Source organism: Platalea leucorodia (genome assembly GCF_965183815.1).
Source record: "Platalea leucorodia genome assembly, chromosome: 4".
In the NCBI taxonomy this organism is placed as follows: Eukaryota; Metazoa; Chordata; class Aves; order Pelecaniformes; family Threskiornithidae; genus Platalea; species Platalea leucorodia.
The window spans coordinates 91,011,907-91,031,332 of NC_138826.1; the positions used below are offsets into that span (position 1 = coordinate 91,011,907).

Below are 19,426 nucleotides of genomic sequence, written 5' to 3' on the forward strand. Positions count from 1 at the left end.
GTATTTGCAATACTTCTGGGCTATGGTTCCGTACGTCTTGAGTCACATATGAGATACAGATGGAGGCTTCTGTGCTTTGCTAACTTGGACTTCTCCCTTGTTTTCTTTTTTTTTATTTTGTTTTTTCTTAGGGTAATAAATGCAGGGAAGAGCACGCACAATGAAGATCAAGCCAGCTGTGAAGTCCTCTTTGTCAAGAAGAAAGCTGGAGGCGCTAATTCTACACCAAACAAGAACTCTTCAGCAAAACGGAGGTCATCGCTGCCCAATGGAGAAGGTCTCCAGCTGAAAGACAATTCGGTAAGCAGACTTCTGCATCTTGTTAGTGGAGAAGTACGAAATAAATATAAAAGGATGTGACAATATGACAGTAAAAGATGTTTACTGAATATTTCATATATTTTCAGTTACCTCTAATTATCTCTGCTTAAATACAGAACAGTTAACTATATTTTTCTTAGCTCTACTACTTGATTTTTGATTTCTTGCATTGAAAAATGCTCCTTGCATCTAAGACATTTTAGTTTAAAGATGGGGAGGGGAATACTCCTTGGATTTTCCCTTTTGTTTCATTTCTGAAAATATAATCCTGAGAAATTTACTGCTGCAGAATACTGTTTAATGGCTGTTGTTGGCTTGTCCAGTGATGGTCACTGCAAGCATAGCAGTATCACCGTTCATATAGTCATACAATTTTATTAAGGGTTAGACAGTCATTTGGGTTCTTTTCACTGAAGCAATATTGCGTCTAGCAGGGTTGGTTTACGCAGGTAGGGTAAGGTCATCTAGCACACTGAATTCAGTGATTTTTGCGGACTATGGCTCCTCTCTTTGTGTGGAGAGTGCTGTACGTCATGCAGTTGTCTGCTGGCAGTCATCTGCTATTCTTCATCTGTCTTGTTTCCTGACTGGCTAATTACTTCATCTGCTCTTTAAGCATGAGCTCAGGCTCCAGCAGTGACCGATAGTGTGTGTTCGATTCAGACATTTAGCCATGTGACACTAAATGCCCTATCTAAACGTTGGAGTCGGACAACGTGGATATGCAGTTTTTCCGCTGCTGGGAGAACACAAATTCTTCCTAAGTGATAATTATCCTTTCAGTGGACTGTAAGTAGCCTTTTTTGGTGTTTTTGGGTTTTTTTGGTTTTGTTTTAAACCAGGTTGTGATTAGTAGTCTGCTTCAGTCTCTCTCCCGAAACCCCATGGTTTCGTACATCTGACGGCTGCAGGGGTCATCGCGGACCTGAGCACCAAGTGTTCCTCTTACACTGTGACCCTCCCTTCCTCTTGTTCCTCCTGTTCTGTTTCGTATTTCATTATTGCTGCAACACTTTCAGACTCTTTACAGATCTTGCAGGTTTGCAAATAGCCCTGTTCTTTCCTCTTTCAAATCTTTCCTTAAATCATCTGTCCCAGTTCCTTTGTGCTGATATTCCTCATTGTATTCATACAGTCATGATTTTTTTTTTTAAGTACATATTTGAACACTCCTGGATAAAGAATTGTGCCCTGTGCTTGCTGGGACTAATGAGTTCTACGTACACTCATGCAAGGCAAAACAGAATTTGTTTTAATAGCCTGCGTTTAAAAAAATCTTTCCTAGAAGGCCCATGCAACTGTCTGCTATTGGCTCATGCAGACACTTGGTTCCATGAGCGTATTTAATTTTTGTATGCGTTAATTATGTTTAATGAAGCAAGGATTTGGCCACAGTACTTGTTCGTGTATATAAAACACATCAAGATAAGCAACAGTGTGCTGGGTCCCAGTGATGGTTTGTTTGACACAAAGGGCATGCACACAGCACACTGCAAAGACCCCTGGGCAGACACCAACCTGGCTAGACACATCTTGGTGCTCTGCAGAGGTACTAGCTCTGATCTAACACCACATTTAATTTCCAGGCCTGCCATGTGAGATACCTGGTCAGGGGCCTCTGCATCTGGGGTGTGGGTGAATGTAGATGTACTGAATTTGCCTGTGTTTTCATATTTTGGGGGCATGCATGAGACATGAACATGCTTTGTAGCATTGTTTCACAAAGTCCAGTTAACTTCCAGCTTTGAGTAGTATCAAATACTTCCCAAGAGCAAAAGGCACACTGTTGTATATACTATATCGCATGGTTAATCATCTTCCTCAGAAGGAACTTTTTTCCAAACATTACATAGTTAATATGTTTAGATTGCATTAAAAATACAGGCATATAAGACTGTTTCATTATTGGAAAAGTGTTTTCGCTAGCCTTGATGGTATCCATCATTATGGTCATCATACTGTTATGATATTGTAATGGTAGGGTCTGTAAACTGACAACATATTTTTGAAAGCTGTTCTTTTTATCCATTTTAAACTTAATGATTGTCAGCCTCGTTAAATGTCCAGTTGCCTTTTGTTATGCGAAATATCTCATGGAGTTTTCTGATTTCTTCTCTTCACTAGTGTACTTCCTACTTTGATTCTGTATCTTTCATCTTGATTTTGGAATAAACAGCCACTCCCTTTCCAGCTTCTTGAGAGAAACACTTTTATTTCAAATCTTCTGTTCTTTCTTCTATTTCTGACATATTTTGACCAGAAATGAGCATAATGTCTGAAGTGAGGAGCCAGCTGATCCATATAATATAGTATACTCTTTTCATGCTATTTGTTATCATGTTCTTTATATGTTCTCATCTACAGATTTACTTCTGTTTTCTACGTGACACTTGAATGAGTGCTATAGCATTCATTATTTAGCTGTGCAAAACCTATTCTACCATGTTATTAGACCACAGCTTGTGAATTTAAATTTGTAATATACTTTCCCAAAACAGGCAGCATATTTCTGGACAAAGTTTTCTACTAGAGGGCAGTCTTACACTAGCAATTAGTAGGATTTTTTCCTTGGTACATTTTTTGCTGATTGAATATATCTTAAAAACGGAAAAAAAAAAAAAAAAAATGTACACGTTTCCATAATGTGTCATATTTTTGTTTTCATATTTTTATACTGTGAAGTATAATATTGTGGTTTGCCCTCACATAGCATTGTTAGCAAATACTTTAAGTAGTGTATGAGTTTGGTGTTAAATGTGATGAGGGTGCAACTTACTCTGTATCAATAGGATGTAGAAATACAGGCTTGAGACGCTCCAGTGAATGGTATAATATCATACTGGCAAGTATTTAGCAAGAAAGCCAGAGTCTGAATACTGTAAGTACCTCCTAGGGAAATGCCGCTGTAACACGCGATCTGAAATCATCTCTGAGTGGTGAAACACCTTGTAGAAATATTGAAGGAAGAAGGGATGAGGGAAACAGTTTCTTGAGTATTTATCTGATGAAAAGAAAGATTTCTTCTGGTTTTTTTTGTTTGTTTGTTGTTTTTTTTTAAAGTGTGGAGCACAAAGGAAGTAGGAACTGGAACTCAAACTCTCTCTTGATTTAAGAGTCCATTTCATCGTCCTCAGATTTTTCTTTTTTTCCATAGGACCTCTGAGAAGGCCACGTGCCATCTTTGTTTTATCCTGCTTTCTGGGAAGTTTGTTAAACTTAAATGGCAGCTGCATCTGAGGTTGTGTGATTATTTTTCTTTAATGCTGACTCTGTCAGTGCAGCCCTGTGCTTTGGCAAGGCAGCATAAAGGAGTTGGAGATCCACGGGCTGCCCATGCGGGTTGGGTGCTGCTGTCATGGCCGTGACTCTACGGGTGGACTCTGCAGAGCTTCTGGGGCTGGAAAGAAGGAGGCAATGGGCCAGAAGTGAGGAGATGGAAAAGTGAACATTTGTTTATCCCTAACACATGAATCCAAGGAGACCTCTTAAATAGCATAAATATGTTTTTCTGCTTTAAAAGACCAGGTGATAAACTGAACAGAGCAGTGAAAGGAAAGATTCTGCAAGTTCAACCCTAAATTAATTCTCTCTTCTTCCCGTGACCCCGGTCCACTGCTGCTTGATTAATTGTACTTGCTCTCTGTCCCCATTCAGTAGCGTTCACTTTTCACTGGTATTATTTTTAAATGCCTTTAACTACTGGGTACCTTGCTGATGAATACTGAAGACCATCAGCGAGTGAAATGGGAATACTATGCCAGGATATTGTCATAGTGACAGTCACGTTGCAGGACTTAATATGATGCATTATTAATTGTCATTGTAATGTGAAGATACATAATTATTAATTCTGCAGTTTTCTTTGTCACAAAGATGGGACGGAGTATTTGTTTTGTGCAACACAAGGCTGGTTGCCTACCGCAGGTGGCTGAACATATCATTGGTAACATGAGTAGGCTTTTCTCCAAGGATGGGGTGGTGATTGCTCACCCAGTTCAGATTTTGAGAACTGAAGATGCGCTCTAATGCATTTTGTGAGTGTAGTTCATATTTGGAACAATAACAGTCGGGGTGGGTTGTGGTTTTCAGAATAAATCTTTAGTGGCAACATGATTTATTTACCTGTTTGGAATTAGCTTCATTAAAAAAAAAAAAATCTGAAGGCTTTCAATGTAGGACCACTGTCTAGATTACCTGAAAAATTTGTCCCAAATTATTCCTATATATTGCTAAGGCCGCCCATTTTTTTTTTTCTATAACTGAGCCCAAATTATGTATATATATGCATTTTCTTTCATGATTTCTCATCCATTGCTTGACCCAAAACTTTGCATGTCTTAATTATATTTTACAATTATAAAACCCAGGAGACTGCGGAACCTTCCTGAAAGCTAGGTCAGCAGTTGAGGAGCCTGAAGCTTATTAAATTTCCTAGTACACACTGGAAATGAATTGTAAGGTCAGTGCAGTGAAGGATCTGTTTGCTCTTCATGTATCTGGTAGTTATTCAGAATGTTGTTAAAGCTGAATCTTTTGAAAGAAAATCTAAAATAAATCACTGTGTTGACCGATCATACTCCCACTTGAGGGCTCTGTCCAGGTAAAAGAACAAATGGAGATTGATGTTTGAAAGACTGCTTTTGACAGAAGACCGCCAGAGCTAATAGAAATAGATGTCTTGTTCTCTGAGAGTTTGCAGAATGTCAGTACTTTTGAGAAGAAGTTCAAGCTCCCAAATGTGAAAGAGAGAGAGCAGCCATGCATATGCACACCAAAACAGGTAATCGCTTGGTGGCTACGGAGGTCATCTCAGCTGTGGGAGGAAAAGCAAGGACCTTTTTGTGCTTTTTTTCCTCATCTGTGTGCCCGGACTGCCGGCCCTTGTTCATTCTCTGAGTCACTGCTTTATTTGCACCATATATTTAATTCTCATCAAATTGGTATGGTTTTGGAGAATTCATTTCTTTGAAATAGGGGAGCCATTTTTATTCTCAGCATGGGGGAAAGGAACTTGTTTCTTCTTCCCTTTTTGGACAGCTAATAGGTTATTCGTGGTTATACTCTCTTTGCTAGTTCAAAAGTAAATGAAGCTTTGTAGGAATACATAGAAGTTTTTGGAGACTAATATTTAGGTTACAGTAATGCCTGCAGATGCCAACTGAAGTTAAGGCCCTAGAGCATCTCACATAGAATGTGTGTATAAGAACAGCATTGTGGTAGTCATCTCCCTTGATTGTATGTGCTTATAATACAGACCTCTCAGTTATCTAGGGTACTTCTGCAGTTGATAGGGAGAAATAAATCTACTTTGGAATGAGATGAGCATAGTCTGAATGTGCAGGGTATTTTTTCCTCACTGCTGAGTGTAAGGGCAATTTAGAGAACTGTCTTGGAGGTGTGCAACGTAGATGTCTGAACTTAGCTGAACTGGTAGCAACACCCTCTTCTTTAAGAATTACCAGTCCAAAAAGGACAAGATCAGGGAACTCCAGAAGAGCCACCATAGCTGATGTGGCCATGGCATGTTCGTGTCAGCGACAGCCTGAGAAACCAGCTCAGGCCCATGTGAGCTTCTCTGTCCCAATTTGTGCTGCCCATTGGCTTAGAGGAAAGAAGTGGTAACATTTCAATTTCACTTTTTGTCATGCATCATTGTTCTGGTCTGTTTTAAAGCTTCCCAGTCTCTGATGGCACCTTATTTCACTACCAAGTTCACATGACGCTTGTTCAGGGTAGGACATGCCCAGTCTTGTGCTCATAGCAATGAGAGTGAATTGTGTTAATAACTGTTCTCCTTTATCTTCTGGAAAGCTCTAACACAGACTTTGGTGGGGGCTTGCTTTGGAAAACTTAAGAAAATTAGTGTGTGGGGAGGGTAACTTGTTCTTAATTGTAAGTTTCTGTTCTAGTTTGGGAGCAGGGGGAGGGCGATGACAAAATATCTTCTTCCTCTAGGTGGAAGATAAAATATTTCCATTTCAATCAGAGGTGTAATGCCTTTGTGCTTTTTCCCCCAAAGGCAGCACATCTCCAAAGGAGTAGCACCTTTCAAATGACATGAGGACATAAGCTGTGGAAGCATTATCCATGGTGCATCATGAGGTGGATTTTGGTCAGGGAGCCAAACCCTAAGAGAAGAATGGGAGCAGAAGTAGTTTGATCTACAACTCCCAGGAGGCACAGTGTTGCCATTTTGAATAAATGGTTTCAGTTTTCAGCTGAAATACTTTCACTTTGGGATACTTGTTTCTGTTGGCAAACTACTTTACATTTTGCACAAATAGCAATCTATTTTTACAAATAGGTTTTTTAGTCAGTAATCCTGTTATCCGTTAAAAATGGCTTAAGCAGAATTTTACAGCCAACTGTTGTGTGAACTTGGAGGGATTCTGAGCCCAGAGCAAGCTAGCACAACTGCCAGTCATGCCTTCAGGGGTGAAGTTTCACGACAGGTTTTTTGGTGAATCTACCAGACTGGGTAAGTGGGTGGGTCTGGCTAAGGAGCCACATTCGGAAATGTGTACATTTGTTGGTTTTTCCACCATTATAGGATGTATCCTGTATGATCCTTACTGTGGTAAGTAGTCCAGTACTATAGAACAATACTCCCTTTTCTCAGCATTTCAGTAATGAAATGAAGGTGCACAATAGACTGCTGAATGCCTTCTCTTGGAGGAGCTCTCCACTGTGTAGATGACTATATTGTTAATGCACTGGTTAAGAATATGTTTGAACTTTCCTACAGCAGTAGTGCTCTAAGCTAAAACAAACAACAAACAAAAAAAAACACAAAAAAAAAACCAAAAAGCTTTTATGTAACTTTTATAATCAAGGCTTTTAAATGTGTGTTTCGACAAAGTAAGTTATAAGTAATAATGCTTGTTCAGCAATGAATTCTGCCCTTTGAACAGCATGAACTTGTAGTGATAGTCTATATACATGTTGCTAAAAGAGGCATTTTGCATTAAATTTTGGATTTTGTAGCTTGGGGCAATAATGAATGATGTCTTTTGGATCTGTAAATGACAATTCATGGTGTTCTTACTTCAACCTGTCTGCCATATCCTACAGCCAGTGGTTGGCACCTTTGTGGAGCAGCCAGAACAGCAGAAAGTAAAAGGAGCTGCAGTTCACAGCCCTGTCCATAAGTTTGAAATAAGCAGTGCTTTGGGCATGAGGCGATGGGATGCAGGTGGTGCCTAGACTATATGCTGATCTGTTGTGTAAGGGAGCAGTGTTCAGGTGAATGAAACAAATCATGTCTGTCATCCTAAATTAGACCACAGTCAGCGCGACATGCAGATACAATTTTTAAGCTCTTTGACTGCAGTGAGATCTAGGTTATGCTTTCTTAGGATGAAGTGTTTTGCAACAGTAATGCCTGATTCCTGTCCCTTGCAAAATGATTTATTTCTAAATCTGTATTAGTCCACCCACATCTGACTTGCAGGGCAGCCCCACAAACAGTTGTTTCAGCATAGCTGGGAGAAGGTACAGGATTAAGAAGAAATAGAGGGGAAAGAAGAGACTGGAAAGGCTCTTTCCCCATGTTGCTGCCAAATAAGTTATCATGCAAAGACAGGTATTGTTATGCCTTAAATGCTTTCCTGAGGATTTCTAGGTGAATGTCCTCCCCCCAAAAAGTTGAGGTTATCTACGGTATGGCTCCTTGGTATTTTTCAGGTAGATGGGAGCTTATGCTGCCCAGAACTTAGTCTGCCTCCAGTCCTGGGTTAATAGGCCCTATCTGAGTGATAGGGCAACCCACCACATAAAACATGGTCTCTGCTGAAATGAGAGCAATAGTGGAGTTGACTTACACCTGTCAGAGGAGACTGTGTGGAGCAGAAAGGGAGAAATGTATGCAAATCACATCATTGATCAATAACTGCTGAACAAATATATAACATTACCACATATACCTTAATTTTAATAATGAGTTCTACAAAATTTACTTTTTCTGGATACTCTGCCTCCATGAGAGCAGTTGTGCTGACCAGCTTGCTAGGAGTTGAGCTAAGATATAAGATCTAAAAGCATACTATTATGCCGAGAGCTCTACCAAAAACACTTGCATACCTCTTCTGATCAGATGGTATGTAACTCCAGTACTGTACAGGAAACTTCAGAGGACTAGGAAGAGCTAAGCAGTGAACGTGTGGGCTAGCACAGGTGGAGTGCAGCTGATCCCACTTGTGTCTGCCATCCTCGAGGACCTCTGTGCTGCGCTGGTTCCTGGGCTGGCACAGGCAGGGAAAGCCTAAGCTGTCCCATCTGCCAGCACGGACGGGCCTTATCTACCAGTCATGGAAGTGAGGATCATGTCTTGTTACTAGATGTCAAACTGAGGTCCTTCATCTCATGCCTAGTGAAAAAAAAGGTCTGTCACAGAAGTATCAGGTGCTGTCTTGCATAGAATTTTGGTCTCCATGGTGGTAGGTCCATCATTTATCAATGATGTGATTTTTCAAATGCTTTTCTTCTGACCTACACAGTCATTAGGAAATTGGCTCAGTCTTACAGTGGTAGCTGTGCTTGGTCAGTGCATCCTATGATGGATGGCTGTAAGGTAAGAAAGATTGCAAGTTCAGCCTTTTTTTTTTTTTTTTTTTTTTGAGGGGATTAAGGAAAAGAAAAAGAAATGGTGGGAGAGTATGGCAAAAATAAGCATCTCTCCTTCCTGCCAGAGCTGTACTAACACAGTGGGTATTTCTCCATTTCAGAAAGAAGGTTACCTCTGGGAAAGTTACCTGTGTTTTACCTGTTGCCCCTGTGCCACTGGCTGCTCCATCTCCTTACTCGTGGCTGTGTAATGGTGACCATCTCTTTTCCTTCCTTTTCTTCCCCTCCTGCTTCTCCAGGACACAGATGGGATCAATCTGTACTACTGGTCCCTGTTTGATGGACATGCTGGGTCGGGGGCAGCTGTGGTCGCTTCCAAACTGCTGCAGCACCATATCCTGGAGCAGCTGCAGGAGATCGTGGACATCCTGAGGAACACAGCCGTCCTCCCGCCCACCTGCCTGGGAGAGGAGCCCGACAACCCGGCCACCAACAGCAGGACACTGACACGGGCAGCCTCCCTGCGTGGGGGTGTGGGAGCCCCAGGCTCGCCCAGCACCCCTCCAACACGCTTCTTCACCGAGAAGAAGATCCCACATGAGTGCCTGGTTATTGGGGCCATAGAAAGTGCATTCAAGGAAATGGTATGTATATCTCAGGGCTCTGAAGTCCTTGTTACATACAGTAATGAGTCGCATGGCCTGGAGATGAAGAACATTTAGGGATTTTTTTTTTTTTTCCACACACCCTCCCCCCCCCCCCCCCCCTTACACACCATCTGAGTGTGGACAGAATTATTTAAGAGCCTCAACAGCTTACCTGGTACATCCCTGTGAGGCAGGAACTGCATCTTAAGTCCCAGGCAGCACCACAGCCATGTTTGTGGATTCCTTGACTCTTAGAAGCTTGGTGCTCTTTTTTGTTTGTCTTTCCCCCCCCTCCTTTTTTAAGATAAAAATTAGTATTGCCTCACAGTAGCAGATTTCAGCATTGGCTGGTATCATAAGGCTGTGAATATGGGCATGCACTTTACAAAGCCTCATTGCCATACCGGAGCAGCAGCAGCGGCTTTCAGCGTTCTTTGTACCAGCAACACACCTTGTTTGTGTTGCCCGCAACTACATAAACAGGTCATAAAAGGTCACATCAGGGACATGGATGAGGGGCAGCATCCTTGATCTAATGACCTGTAGTTATGACCTGTCATAACTGTTCACTACTGTCAGTAGTTCATGTTAGTGTTGGTGTGGCTCATACAGCACATTAGTGACTGTAGAGAGTGTGTGTGTAGCTCTTGACTGAGGCAGGTTGAGTGTGGGTGAGTGGGGCATGAAGTATGTTCCTGCCACCCACTGGACTTGTGTGCAGCATGAACAACTGGGAGGAAATCATGACCCTATGGAAACACAAGATCCATCAATTTCTCTGTGAAGGCTGGTGTTCCTCTTTTGTAATTGATGTAGCTGCTCTGCACCTTCCCCCTTCATTTCTTCATGTTATTAAAAATAGTTCTTGTCAGGCAGAGCCAGAGGCTTGGCCTGCCAGTGAGTACATGCGGATCAGGTCTTGGGAGATCTGATCTTGTTAGTTTTCTTCTTTTTTTTTTTTTTTAAATGTTTGTTGTTTTTAGAAAAGCCTCTTATTTGAGCAGAAAGTTTTTGAACTAATGAGTGTTTCCCAGAGGTTTTATTTGTTGTCTGAAAAGAAGTATTCGATCACTGTTTTTTCCGATATATGTGAATTTTGTTTAGTACATGCACCTAATTAGAGACTACAGTTGTTATAACAAAGTGGTGCTTCACTTTGAATTCTGAATAGCAGTTGTCTTGCTGGATTGTCGTTTCTCGTCAAGGAAGTGCAGGCAAACAGATCCACCAACTGGGTTTGGACAGCATCATCTGACTTTTAGCTGGGTAGGTCTAGGAGCAGGATACACAGCTGTGGCTTAGGCATCATTCAATGTGGCACATATGAGCAGATTTATGCACTGTGGCTAGTGGGCTCAGTTTCTGCTAGCTGAAAAGAAAGAGGAGGACTCACGAAAATCTCCTGTCAGTTTAGCATGCCCTTATCAGAAAGGGAGGACTAGCTTCCCTAAAAGAGGGGAAAAGATGACACTGCCCATCCACTGCACCCTAGTGGGTTCAGAGCATGCTTAAGAGAGGGACACCAATTTCATGCTTCAGTTGGGGCGATTTTCAGGCCAGAAGAGTGACAGGCTCCGAGTGCGTGACATGACTCTGTCTTTCGTGTTGAAACTTGCTCCGAGTGCAGGAGAGATGAGAAATGGAGTTTCATGGGGCTGGAAAGTGAAGGTAAGAGAGCTAAAGAAGGGCTGTTTCTCTACCTTTCTTATGAAAGCAGCGTGTGCATTACCCATTGCTGCCTTCCTGAACACGTCTGAGTGAGCAGGGCTGTTATTGCCCTGCTTTATTTTGAGTTCACACCTCTGGTAGGTGTTCACACAGATGACCATCTCAGCTCATGTCCAGGCACCTGACTGCTTGGGAGGGCTTTTATAGATAGAGTGTGACAAATGCGGAAACCCTGTGTAACTCACTACAGATATGATGTCTGGGTATTCCGTGTACAGGCGATAGTAATCTGTCCTCCCTTTTTCTAAACTGAAGTCCAGAGAATATTTTATTTTCCTCCCTATGTCTTTGTTCATATGCTACAGATCAGATACCTTAATTTCCACTTTTGCTTTTTATCAGAGGGCTGAAGTTCATTGTCTATCTTTGCTATATAAATGACTCTATCACAATGCAATATAATTTCAGCATTAAGTTTTACATTAAAAGGAAGTCTTATAAAAAAGGTCAGATTAAGAAAAGCAATAGATAATTATATCTACTCTAAGCTCTTGGGGGAGTCTTGTGCTTATAATTGGTTTAGGCAAAAGAGTATTTTCTTTTGTCCATGTAAGGGAGCAGTTCATAAGATCAACACTCCTGAGTCTCATCTATGCTTGCGATGATTGATCTTCCTCCTACCTCTGTCTAACTTCCTGCTAGCTTATACTTCTAGTAGTCTTTGGGTCAAGATTTTGTTCCTTTTCCACAGCACATTGTTTATTCAGCCCTATTTTGTACTGGAATGTCATGGGTGTTGTTGAGGTAGGTCCAGTGCAGTTGAGATGTGCGTAATGTACAAGGGTTTTGTGCCAGCAGAGTGTTATCATTTTACCTGGCACTTGGTGAAAGCTCATGTTTCCTGGACACATAGGCAGACTTCTTGGTGTTGATTCCTGAAGCGCCCATCGCTGCAAAAGAACCCTTTGAACCTGGTGAAAATGCTGAGTAGATACAGATCCCTTTTTTTTTTTTTTTTAAGCAGTCCAACCTGACAGGTTTATCTAATGATGGTTTTGTCCCCTTTTCCTGGAAGCATTTAGCATACCATTACTTTTTTCCCCAACTGCCTTTTGAATTGTAGTTAATCTCTCCTTGTTATTGCCTCAAGTCTCAAATAAAATGCAATTCAGCCCTTTTCCAAGGGCTTTTTAAAATTATTTTTTCCTTTATTGGGTGTGGTTTCCTTTGGACAGTGCTTGTCTGACAGGTATATGCAGTAAAACAGTGTGGAAAGCTGACACAGACCAAGTCATTGCCTATCTTAGAAATTTAACAATTAAGCTGTCCCCTTTTTGAAGTACTTCTAGGCGGTGCTCTCTGTGTTGGAACTGGGATTAGCAAGTTTCTGTGTTGTGTTCTCAGATAATTTACTGTCCTGTTTAAAACATAAAAAATGCTCGATGTCAGTAATTGTCAGTGATCACAATTATTCCAGTTAAAAGGAAATAAATAAGCTCAAGTTCTGAAGGTATCATAAGACAAATACTTCAATTTTCATCTCTTGAGTTTTAAGATGTGCATTTATAGATTCAGTTCTAGGGAGCCAGGAGGGATGTTTCCAAGTGCTGTTCTGTACTACATAGAAACATCAAACTGTAATCCCTTCCCTGTACTTAACCTTGCATATGTGTGTGTGATGTAGTATGTATTTTAAAGAAAGATTAAAGGAAGAGAGCACCTATTCCACTCTGAACCCTGTTTAATTTTGGACGGGAAAAAATGGCACAGAACTAGTCTGTATGCTTTAATGGAAGGTATAAGTTTGTATACATTGTATCATGATTTTCTTCATTATTGAGATTTTTTTTTTTTGACTCAGATGAAATCTAGACAGGTGCTTTTGCAAGACTGGTGCTATTTTAATTTGAACAATCTTTAGAGAGCAACATATGTTCTATGGTTTTCCTTTTGAAAAAGCTTCCCCTGATTAAATAGCCAGTAGAAACCAGGAGGGTTGAAACAGTGTTACAGGCATTTTGATGCCTTTTTGACAGAGGTAAAGCAAATTAAGGAGTTAATTTTGTCTTTATGCCTTCTGAAACATGACTTTTTTTTTTTTTTTTTCTTAAGCAGATGCCTGATACTGTGTGCATAGGGAGTAAAGCTACTTTCTGTCATAGCAAGATTGAGATCCTGGAGGAAAGGCCCCTACTCTGAGGATGGACATAGATGAAAAATAGTTATTGTAGTTGTTGTTGCAGTATGCTAACTTCTTGTAATGATGATACTGCAATTTGAAGGTACCTAGCTCTGTTTTCAAGGCCCTAAATGTCTAAACCTTAGCATCGGGTATGGCTGGCACTCACTTTCTGTGCCGCCACGCTTGCTGCTGCTTTCATGCTGTCTCTGCTGCCTCTGCAGCGCCTGTATCGGCTGTGCGCTGGTGGCCTGCACACACGAGCCCTCCTCGCTGCGGCGGCCGGTGGCGAGTGTCCTGGCGCACTTCGTGTGCCCGACACGCGTGGGTCAAGGCAGGTGGAAGGAAAAGCCGGGGCCCCGCTGCGCCCCGAGAGCCGCCAGCCCACGCCACGCTCTGCGGCCCAGCGAGGCGCCCGAGCCCCTCCGCAGGGTCTCCACGAGGTGGCACGAGCAAGCCGCCGTCGGGGGTCCGGGAGCCTCTGACAGAGAGGATGGTAATGGCTTCGTGGCATAATCTTCCTCCTTTTTCAGAAGAGATCGTTAGGTAGGGTGATTAACTCGTGCTTTTTGCTCTGGGAAGCCCAGGTCTGAGCCTTAGCGAGGCAGGCGGTCAGGATGGCGGGAGTGGTCTGTCCCAGGGCTGATGCACTGTCCTCAGGCTGCTTCTGTAATCAATGGAGAAAGCGATCCCTGCTCTCCGTCACCCGCTCTGGAAACGTACCCTGTGGCACTTCGCGGTGTCCTCTGCAGGCTTTGCTCCATCCTCCCTGTGCTCCGTCACCCCCAGGGAAGGGGGACTGGGGTGACCAGGCGTGAGGCAACGTTTGTGGGCACCCTGGTCCTACCTGCTGCTACAACATGCATCCTAAAACGGGGGGCAGCGCACAGACTAAACTAGCTGCTTCCTTGGCATGAAACGATAGCTTTTTGAACAGAGGATACAGAAATCCTTTTTTTTTTTTTTCTTTTCTTTTTTTTTTTTCTGTCAGGGTCTGAGTGAGTGGCACACGCTGCCCTTTGGGCTGAAAGGTGCATCGTTTGAGTCTGCCCAGCGTTGCTCAGCTCTTCCCCTGCACGCAGATTGCTGTGTGGGGATGAGCTGCTTGCTACAGAAAAAAGGAGGAAAAAAGGAAAGGGGGAAAAAAAAAATCTTGGTCTGAAATCTTTCTCCAGGTGGAAAATGAGGAAAGCTTTGTATATGCTCAGACTTTGTCTAAAATGAGCCCCTTTACACCTATAAAGGCTTCAGAGGCATTTTGGGGTTTCTGCCCCTGTTTGTGCTGTATGACTTTTCCAGCAGCACTGTTATAAAGCATTTCATTAAAAGCCAGCATCTCTACATCAGAATGAGTTAGTGGCAACTAATTCATTTTTAGCTTTATTTTATTTTTTCCCTCTCAAATCTTGTTGAGCTATAAGAAAGCCTTGCCCTCCTTCCTTCACCCCAGAAAAGGAAATGTCAAACAAAGTATGTAATATCAAATTAAACATGGCACTGAATATACTCTGGCAAGTCACGGCAGTAAATTCAAGTTCTGAACTACAACTAGATGGAAAAGCCCATGAACAGCAATGATTCGAAAAAAATCCAGTACGCAGATCTAGTTTAAGTCAAGGAAACTCTGAAAATGAGGCCCTAAGGATTATCTGTCTTCTGTCCTATAATACATGCTTCTGAATTCTGCTTATTGAAAGAAATAAATTTTAATTTAGGCATTCCAGCACTTGCAAAGTGTATGTATGACAGAGCTGAAACCAGGTGAGGAATGGTACATTGTTTGAAGGTCTCAGAGGATACTCTGAACTGCGGAGACGAAGGTTTTTTAAAATTCCTGGCAGTGCTTGGAAAATCCACTGTAGTATTTGTAACTTTAAATTATTTTGATGGTTAGAAATGTCTGCTTCCTTTGAACTGTTCTTTTCAGCTTAATTTAAAAATATATAGAAACCATGGGGAGGAAAATCAGCTTCTCTATGGTAAGATTAGATAAAGTGGCATTTGTAACAGGCCCATGTCTGTGACCAAAGGTTCTGCGAGATTTGGTTTTTAGCTTGGAGGTGTTTTCCTCCTGGTCCTCACCCCTCCACGGCCTCCCCCCCCCCCCCCTAAAAAAAAAAAAAAAAAAAAAAAAAAAAAGGGGGGGGGGGGGGGGAAGGAAGAAAAAAGGAGAACCACAAGTCGATGAGAGCATGGGCTCAGAGCTAGCAGTAAAACCTCGAGTCTCTCTGGCAGCAGCGTGCAGTTCCCGTGTGCAGCAGAGGATGGCCTTGTCGGGCAGCGCTGCGCCTTTCTTGCTGTCCCCGCCACACCACCCGCCTCAGTACTGTATTCATGGCACAAATGGGATCGGTATGTATGCCGGCCAGCGAGGATTTTTGGATTATTTGTGACAGACACCTCTGCCCAGCCTGCTCAGGACAGTGGCTGAGCGCTGCTGAGCATCCCTGCCACTGCCCCAGGTCACCTCCCTCTCCTGAAATTTGTAGGAAACAAAGCATGGTCCCTGGCCTCCTCCAACTCTGCAGATTTTCAATCAAATTGCAGCTGTCATGGTTTGCATTTGTAGTGGTGCTTTTTCTCAGATAAATTTAGCTCTAAAATAAAGCTCTAAATCCCATACCCCCAAGGCATGGACAATTTGAGCTGTTTGTTGCTCAGTGCAAATACAAAAATGGCTGAAGTATAGCTCTGTGTGTGTATGCACACACACAGAAGCAAACAAATATATTCATAATAAAAAACACATACAAGTACACAGGGTTTAGCTGAAAAGATCTGCCAGTACTTGCAATAGCAATGTTAAATGATGCTCTCTGTTTGAATCCAGTATTACAAGGAAAGACCAGTTTGAAATTGGATTTGATTCTGGACACAGGGGAGAAGGGTAATTTGTAACATGCTGTGTTATTACCCCAAACTAAACTAAGAGGCAGAATGAATTCATAGGCGTATACTTCAATTTTTGTTTAAAATCTTTGGAGTACCGGAAAATAGCTCATTTACTTGTCTTTTATGTTCTCCAAGCTTTCCTGGGACACTATATATATATATATACGCATACATACATACATACATACACACACACATACATATATATATATGTATGTATGTATTTTTTCATTCATGGGCTTGATTGATTGTTGGTGTCAGATGTGACTTGTGTTCTCCACTTCTATTAAGCAGGAGAGCTTTTTTATGTGTATTATTTCTTAGAATCAGCTGGAAGCTAAACACAGGAAGAACTATTTGAGTTGGTATGTAGCTCCTTAATTTTTATGCATGTGCACAGGCCCAAATTTAAGTCTTTTCAGGACCTCATAAAAGCAGTGAGATGAGATTCATGTGGTTCATCCTGGAAAGCGTGTGAATGCGTAGTATTTTTCAGTAAATACTGTCCCACTGACCCCTCCCCCCCCCCAAGTTTAGCATCCACTCATTCCCTGTGTTTCTGAAGGGTGGCCTTGTGGCATGAGTGTGTTGTGCTGCTGTTCGTAAAGGTATATGCTCTGCAATCCTAGCGTCCCTTTTTGAGAGCAGGTAGTTAGTCATGTCGTAGCTAGGTCTCATTAATTATTTGCTGTCTATGTAAAGCACTCTCCAATTATACCACCAGGTACCTGTTGTGAAGCTACATTTATCTTTGCCTTCATTGTGCTTTTTTCCATAGCAAATTCCCTTGCATCCCTCAGAGTTGCCATTTATTCCTTCATGCCTGATGTTTTACAATCTCCTGTCCTGATTTTTCCCAAACATCTTTGTATCATAAGTAATACGTGCTCCTCCACTTCCCGTTCTCCCTGACCATGTGGCCATAGCTGCAACAGTAAAGAAAGCCAGTGGGACATACAGTTTAAGAAAGACTCTATTGTTTTTTTTAGTGGAATCTTCATTTTCTAAAACGTTAATTGCAATGTTGTCTTTATAAATCTTTTTCTCTCTTCCCATAGGATTTGCAAATAGAACGAGAGAGGACCGTGTATAATATTTCTGGCGGCTGTACAGCCCTTGTGGTGGTGTATTTATTGGGGAAGCTTTACGTGGCAAACGCTGGTGATAGCAGGTGAGTAAGTGTGGTGTCTCCCCAACTATTCCTTCATCTAAAACTCCCCAGATCTGGTGTTACCAAGTTCCTTAGTTTCAAACAGTATCACAAGAGGATTCTTTTTCTTTAACTATCATCCTAGAAATTAATGCAGGCTTCCAGTATCTAGTTGAGTGGTGGATGCAGTCAGGGAGGTTGATGACACTTCTCTCTCTGTAGCAGTTTCTGAATGACTTGATGGTTGCAGAGAAGTGGAAAGATGCTAAAAAGCCATTGAAACAGAAGAGATGTTGGGTGTGTAGTAGAATTGTGTGTTGAACACTGACAGGGTGACTGCATCTGGAACAGCTGGTAGGGCTGGACTGGTTCAGTAGGAAGTCCTGTGGCTCCTGTTGTCAGCCTTAGTCTTGGACAGCCACCTGGCTCTCAGATTTTGATATAATTGAAGGTAATAACCTGTAAGCAAATAACTGCTACTCCTGCAACAGGGAGGAGGGAATGGAGAGGGGCTATCGCAGGTTTGGATTTTTATTTTGTCCTGTTCTAGGTTGTGTACTTGTCCATTTCTCAGAAGTGAATGCTGTTGTTCAAGAGTTGTTGCTTTGTTATATTTAGAAGATGGATGCTTGAAGACTTGTGATGAGAAGCTTTTTCTTTATCTTCTGATTTAGCTAAAGCTAGGAGCATCCTGGAAATCTCACAGTTGCATTCTTTTCCTCTCTCTCACTCTCTGCCTATAACACCATGAGAGAGAGAGAGAGAGAGAGAGAGAGAGAGAGAGAGAGAGACTAGTCTTGCAAGACTTTAGACCTTCACATGTTTCTTTTGGCAGCGCTCTGCATAAACTGACCAGGGAGAATAGTTCCCTGCATGATACAGACTGCTGTTGTGTTCTCTTAGCAGCTGAGAAATTAAAGTCTGCAAAGGTACTGAACCACGTTGTCTTTAGGTGAAGACTGCTACGGTTATGCATTTGTGTTGGAGGTTTGTGCGCACACAGTTCATGTTTGTACAGTGTGTGCCCAATGTATTTACAGAGACAGCACTCAACTGCAAAACGTTTTGTAGTTTAAACCTAAAATTTTTATTGCCTCTTGCTGCTTTAAACTGTGTAGGATTCAGGTAAGTCCTTTATGCATAAAGTTCCTATTCTTTTCACGTTGGTGACTGTTCTTAATATGCTGAATTTGCTGTTTATATTGGAAATTGCTCACCCAGTTCCTCTTGACAAGTGACATATATGAATCTTTTTTGCATCAAATGTCAAATGAGTCCTCACAGAGGGTAGCTGCAAACATGTTGGAGTAGACCACCTATCTAGTCATCAGAACCACTAGCTGCACTAAATTTTAGCTCTTTTGCCATTAAATTAGAAATAATCATGTTTTCTTGTGCTATTGTACTTGAAGTACAGTTGAATGTCTTCCATTGGGTTAGCTAAATTGCTTTATTGTCTCTTAAAAGTGTGCTGTGTAAAACTGGCGATGCAGGACTTACTTCTGAGTAGTTGAGATCTTTTTTTCTTAAATGACTGGCTGCTTCCAGTTCCCCCAGGATTTCTCCTCTGCTTCCCGAGAGCAGCCTCAGCTCCATTGCAGCCTCTGACACCCAACGGGAAGAAACTCATTGTTGGTAGTCTTGAATTAAGCCAAGTGTCCACTGTAGTTAAAGCCACCAAGTCTTCAAGATGCTTTGAATGTTCATCAAGCCCATCAAAAACATCTCTTCAGAAAAACAGGAAGAGCAGGAATTAGAAGGGAAGCTATCGGCAAGGCTGGGTCTTGTTTGAACCAGGACTCAAATTTTTCTACTCATTCCTCACATCTTGTACGTAACAGGGTCCCTCCAGATCCAAAATAGTTTGGGTTTGCACTTTCCAAATGGACCTCACAGAAACCTTCCTCATGCTGAGGAGAATTCTCTGGATTCCCAAAATCTTTCACTTCCAAATAATCTCATTACTAGATTTTCATAGCTCAAGAAAATAAAAGCTTTAAATTGTAG

General features: G+C 41.9%; 1 protein-coding gene across 1 annotated transcript in view; it reads left to right on the forward strand.

Annotated features, from left to right (window-relative positions):
* Window positions 1–19,426, forward strand: part of PPM1H (protein phosphatase, Mg2+/Mn2+ dependent 1H) — a gene marked incomplete at its 5' end in the record, with an annotated part of 135,809 nt that overhangs the window by 66,622 nt on the left and 49,761 nt on the right. The window contains 3 exons of the mRNA XM_082308950.1: window positions 132–300; window positions 9,183–9,527; window positions 17,328–17,440. Coding sequence (XP_082165076.1) covers window positions 132–300; window positions 9,183–9,527; window positions 17,328–17,440 — 627 coding nt within the window. The remainder of the gene's footprint in view (window positions 1–131; window positions 301–9,182; window positions 9,528–17,327; window positions 17,441–19,426) is intronic.